The sequence below is a fragment of the Saccostrea cucullata genome, unplaced genomic scaffold (genome assembly GCF_032062105.1).
Source record: "Saccostrea cucullata isolate Sc308-1 unplaced genomic scaffold, CSIRO_AGI_Scuc_v1 ctg11815, whole genome shotgun sequence".
In the NCBI taxonomy this organism is placed as follows: Eukaryota; Metazoa; Mollusca; class Bivalvia; order Ostreida; family Ostreidae; genus Saccostrea; species Saccostrea cuccullata.
The window spans coordinates 11,291-17,674 of NW_026923019.1; the positions used below are offsets into that span (position 1 = coordinate 11,291).

The window sequence follows — 6,384 nt, forward strand, 5'->3', positions numbered from 1 at the left end:
TTGCAACAGTTTAAATATTATAATTGACTATTGGTTTCTTGGTTCCTGAACATGTTGTTGCAGTATGTAAAACTGTGACAAATTATTGCATTTAAATAAAGTTTTACCGAGTATTTCCCCCATGAATTTGGCCAGTGGAGTGTGTGTGTGTGTGGGGGGGGGGGGGCTATTAAAAGCACGGGCCTGTTAAATGCAAAATAATGATTATTCGAAAAGCGTAATAACGACTTTTAAAAAGGCAAAATAACGTCTTTTATAAAGGCGTAATAACGCCTTTTGGAAAGGCGTAATAACGCCTTTTAGAATGGAAGGCGTAATAATGCCTTTTAGAAAGGCGTAATAACGCTTTTTAGAAAGGCGTAATAACGCTTTTTAGAAAGGCGTAATAACGCCTTTTAGAATGGAAAGGCGTAATAACGCCTTTTAAAAAGGCATTATAACGCCTTTTGGAATGGAAAGGCGTAATAACGCCTTTTTTCGCGTTATTACGCCTTTTCAAAAGGCGTTATAACGCCTTTTTAATTTTTTTTCTCTCTAGATTGATCCTAATAGGCTTTCGTAGTTATGAGACTGCATCTTTCAAATCTTTCAAAAAATGATGATTCAGTGCTTAAATATTAACCTCAAAAGTCTGTGATAATACCTGTACATCGTTTTAAGTTATGTGATATGTTCATTGCTCCTAAATAACTACATGTATTTAAAAGCAAATAATTTATATGTACATTTGCAAATGTTTTAATTTACAAAGTCACAAATGTAAATATAAGTAATAAGGTATCATTTTAATTCATCTATCGGGCTATAAATACGGGTTGGCACGAGATTAAATTCATCATTTATGGAATTTAATGTCGTGAAAAACCCGTATTTATATCCCGATAGATGTTTAAAAATGATACCTTATTTCTTAAATAAATGTCATTGACTTAATGTATAAAGTTACAACAGATAAAATTATAATAATAATCATTTATGTGTTCCCGTATGGTTGATGATATGCTTCCGGTGATGAAATATCTTGAGTAAAACGTTGGAGTTGCATGTAAATTGAGTTTATTTTTAAGGTTGCCTTTACATGACTGTGACATGAACATCCGGTTTGTACTCACTGTACATGTTCTCACTTTTTTTATGGCTAAATTTATATAAAAAGGGCTATTTATTTACCTTTCGAAATGCTTATTTAAGATTAGATATTCACATATTGTATTTATTTATTTTTTGAACAGGTACTGTTTGATTTTCATGTGATGCGGCATATTTTTTTAAAATATTCAATTGAAAATTGGGAATCTGTTTATCCTCTGTTTACTCTTAATGAGATTAGATTTTTTAAAAAATGAATAAAGATTCAAAAATGAATAAAACGTATTTAAAAAAATGAATAAAGATTTTAAAATGAATAAAACATGTAAAATACGATAAAGTTTCATGTAAATTTGGTGCTGATTGTAAACAAATATATATCTTTTTTGAAGCTTTTACTTTACAATCCTTATAATAAAAAAAAAATGAAATAAATCATAATAATGCAAAATTATACAATACATGTTAACAAAATATAAAAATTCAAGTTATCAACGCAAGATTATTATAGGTAGTTTTTAGACTTTTTAATCAATAAAAACATCTTTTACAACGAAATAGGAGTAATAAACATTAAATACATCCTCAAAGACATATGTTGAATTTCTTTAAAATGTCCGCGATTCCTTGCCCGATTTTCTGGTTGACCACACTGTATACAATGGGATTTGTTGCGTATCCAAGAAAAAAGAAGTATCGAAACACCAAACTGTCATATATATTAAAAATTGCAAAGAAAAAGGGAATCCAGCAAATAAGATTAATAAATGTACACACGAACATCATGGTGGTCCAGGTTTTGGTTTGAACATAAGATGTACTTTTAGAGAAACGAAGTTTTTTCTTTCGCTTTTGAACTTTATTTTTCCTTGTTTGTCTGACTTGTAGGCCGTCCTCCTCAGATGACGTCACTCCTTCAACAGGCGATTCTGTCCTCGAGTGTGCAGTCGACCCCTCCGCTGTGTTTGGTTGTAGGTAGGTTCCTGGTTTTGATGAATAAGTTTCAATACTGTCGCCATTAGTTTTTATGTACAATATCTCCTGTCTTTCCTTGGGTTTTTGTGAATTTTCTGATGGCTGTCCAGAAGAATCCGAAGCTGAACGCCGAAAACGTTCCTCGTTGAGTGTGTAAAGAATTACGTAGACTATGACGTAAATTATTATCAGGAGCAGAAGTTCAGCTGATATCATGGTGGACAGGAAGTCCCTGTATATCTTACTACCATTATCGCCTAAAGTAGTCGTAGTATACCCACAAAACGGTTCCAATGTATCGGTGCTAAGATTGTTGAAGACCTTTGGTTGGTTTGTCTCATTTTTGGCTGCATTGTTACTATGAGGTGTCACTTCCATAATAAGTGCTGCAGGAACAGAACAAATTACCGATATCATCAGCACAGCCAGAATAAAGAAAGTCTTCATTTTTGTGGAAACATAATTTTTTGTTGGCTTCCAGACGCGTAATAAACGTTCAACGGCGATCAAAATCAAAATTAGGTTTGAGAATGCGACTGAACTATGTCGCACAACCTCCATTCCATGGCACATGACGTCATTGGTCACCATATTGAATTCAAAAAAGACGGTATAGGGGACAATAATGACATTGATAACCAAGTCTGCTACCGACAGAGTTAGTATATACTTCCGTACAGGAAAGGAAAGTTTCTAGATAAAGTATACACTGATAATAACAATATTCCCTATGATTCCGCAGGTAGCAAAAATTGACATCAACAATATAAACAAAATCTGATCGAAATCCATTACCTTTCTTTGTTTTCACAGGGGCATGTAATCGCAAGATTGAAAATATTTTTTTTTCTCTGGTTTATATATTAAGAAATCTGTTAGACCTTGTGATTTGCTGAGATTTTTCTTATAAAAAATTCTTATGATGCTGACAATGTGTCGGTCAGCTAAGTCTTACGGGGTGGTAAGTCAGCGTCATATATTATTCGTAGGTGATCTTTTCATCACTGACAGGGGTTTACCTCTGATCAAATCCTGTCTTAAGATAGATACTAAAGTAGCATATTACGTTTATCGCGTAAAACAGTCATAAAGTATCAAAACAATGCGTTCATTTATACAACAACTTAATGTGTAATTTGATACATACTTAAAATATGATTAAGTTAAATATTTCGTAAAAACTAATTTTTTTTTTGTTTTATTACGTTTTTATTTGATTCTGAAGTAGAACAGTTGGACTATATCATTATCTGTTAAGGGGGATGTACAAGCCATATTGGATCTAGTCTGGTGTAAACTAAGAAATACCAAGAATGCGCTTAATACTCTACTAAACTAGCTCAAAGTTACTCAAAGTGCTAATGCACTAATTATCGACTGTTAGAGACTAAAATTAGTAAACAATTAAGGTTATTTTGTCTTAATTAGAAGAAAATTAATCATGTTAGAACTGCGCAGCTACAGCATTCATGAGATGAAAAATGCATTGAAAATGGAGTTAGTTTGATTCATTGATAATATGGCTACAACCATTTGTTTCGTTTTTTTCTTGTCATTATCCATAATTCTTGAAAATTTGATTTTTCATATGGGTGTCTTCCTGAGGCCATGTGTTTATTTCGTCCGCCATTCCTCTGTCACACAGAGTTCGAATAACAATGATTTTAGAATAAATGCGACCATAATAACACCAAGACGAGAAATTACTAAGTAATAATCATTAGGTTATATTACTTACTACTTTTATTTGTTGCATCGCATCGTCTGATTAATGAAAAAACACGATTTTAACCTCACTCCAGCAAATCGGGAAAAACTGTTCTGTTTACAACTCGAAATTCCTCGCTAAAATTATTCCACTAACCACATGGTTGGCATGTGCATATATCTGCTGTGGATAAATCCGTTTATTACCATGATTATATTTAATTTTTCATGGAACAAGTCTTGATAATCTGTTGGTTTCTTTAAAACTCAAGAAAAAAAGATAAAAATGTCCTAAACATATGTGTTTACGGTGGGTCTTTTTTCTGTGGCGATAGAAGTTATTTTCAAATGGGGCACTGCAAGGAGGATGCTTAGCATTTAATTTGAAAATGTTAAACAATACGCAGTGCATGAAAAATAAATTGTAATTATATGTCTTACATTTGAAAAGTTGGTACATATGTCTATTTTGTTTATAAGTTAGATAGAAAAAAATAGGCATTTATAGGATTTCCTTCAGGCACCTCACATAAATAGCTAGAATGTTTGCAATGACCCACACATTGTATGGGGTCATGTTTGGACACAAAAACGCATCATGTCTCATTATGTTGACAACGTTGTAAGCTCTCGCTCATTGAACATACGAAGCTTGATAAAATGTAAAGAGTTGTTTCTATGAGATTTAGAAGCAAGCACAATGTTTGCAATGAAAGGTCCATTGCATATGCTATGTCTATCATCGCAAAAAAAGTGAGTGCTAACCCCCCCCCCCCCCCCCTCCCCCGAAAATCCTTTGTTTGTTTTTCAAAATAGTGTCAAAGATTAAAAAAAATTGCATTACTAAGTATGTGATGGAACATGTACTAGCCTTATAATACCACTTGTTATAAAAATATTTGGTTGCCCTCTCTCCCGATCTACTGCCTAGAAATGACCCGACTCATTTTTTTAAACATTCCATTACACGATATTTTTTTCTTTTTCTTCCGTAAACAATTCTGTTTAAATTTTCAGGATTTTTTTTCTCACCAATAAATACGGACCCAATAATTTTTCCCTGAGTTGGGAGGACCACCAAACATCATTTTAAAGATGTTTATAGGTTGATTTTTTCTCTTTACTTTGTACAATTGTAATTTTGAAAATATGGGCAAATAGAAAAAAATATTTATGTTCAAACTAAATAAATTACTTCAAGCCACAATATAACACCTTTCCTTTTTTAAAAGTGTTCATATTATTTGAAATATTTTGCAACTGTAATTCTCTTCTACATTTAAAGATTGTTATGCCCCTCCATATTAAGAAGAGGTCTGGAAAACAAGATTCTGTGCTAAAAATAGACCACGTGCTGCTATCCATGAACTACTTTCATGGTTCTTTTCACTCTTTTTGAAGACAATGGTACCTTGTTTTGAACTTGAAATTATCATTTAAAAGTGCAAAATTTAGACATTTTCTCAACAAATGGTTGTAGAGAGAACATTAATGCACAGTTTGCATATTTTTTTGGATTTTTTAAGGCTCTGCTGAATTCTGTAGCTGCGCAGTTCTAAGGAGCATATCAAAAGCATTTTTCTGCAAAAGTATAGATTATATATGCACAACATGCATTCGGTTATGCATATTTATTGTATCTTTATCAAAAAGACTTAAAATTTGATCAAAATATAATGTATTTTAGCCATTTGAAGAAATGTTTACATTTTGCTCTCACTGCACTAAAGGTGGCCGTACTGTCATGTTGTAAATTTTGAATTTACCGGGTGGCAGTAAATACAAAATTTTCATGTTGTAAATTTTGTATTTACTGCCACCCGGTAAATTCAAAATTTACAACATGACAGTACATCCCCCTTAAACTGATCTGACCTCTCGAGATATGAATGAGATACTAGACATATAACGAGCAGTTTATGCACATTCAAAAGAAACTCTATACATGTATATGTTGCTTGAGTAAATAAAGTATATATAAATTATACTGACAATATACGAACGAATAGTATTCAAATTATTTTTTTTATTCTCAGGAGAATAAGATGGAACATCAATGGACGATCAAAGTTTTACAATGGAATACAATGGGTGAAATCTGTTAAATAAATATAGAATAGAAGGACCATAAGTGACTCGGGTGAGCGATGTGGTCCATAAGACTTTTGTTTGAATTGTGTACTTATTTTTCATATTCATTTTAATTACAGTGTAATAAATATAAATTGATGAGGATAATTATTCAGATACACATATAAGAAAAGCCTATATATGACGTTTCCTGTAAGTGTGTCAGCGAGGTGGTTTTCCTGAAATCATTATACTATGGGTATAAATGGGATTTATAAATAAATTTTAATTCAAAACATAGCTTGATGAACACCACCGCAAGCGAGGGAAATTGAATTTATATATAATATAGTTACCATTAACAAGAGAAAATATATTGTACTTGCATGTAAATTGTACTTTTTACTGACTTATAGAAGGAAGAAATACTTCATTCAAAATCCTGCATGAAGTAGATGTACGTCACTAACACACCCACTTTTTGTTAAAAATGAAAAATAAATATTTCTTTAATTGATGCTTAATGAGGTTTATGTGAAACCT

The 6,384-nt window shown here is 32.0% G+C and overlaps 1 protein-coding gene across 1 annotated transcript; it reads right to left on the minus strand.

Annotated features, from left to right (window-relative positions):
* Positions 1–1,572: 1,572 nt before the first annotated feature.
* Positions 1,573–2,903, minus strand: LOC134262958 (alpha-2C adrenergic receptor-like). The gene has a single exon (XM_062745276.1). It carries the CDS (start codon positions 2,653–2,655, stop codon positions 1,675–1,677), a length of 981 nt encoding a protein of 326 aa, XP_062601260.1. The 5' UTR covers positions 2,656–2,903; the 3' UTR covers positions 1,573–1,674.
* Positions 2,904–6,384: the final 3,481 nt, after the last annotated feature.

Bases quoted from the DNA above. Each gene is read 5' to 3' on its own strand.
- LOC134262958 (XM_062745276.1), bottom strand. From the start codon at position 2,655: ATGGTGACCAATGACGTCATGTGCCATGGAATGGAGGTTGTGCGACAT.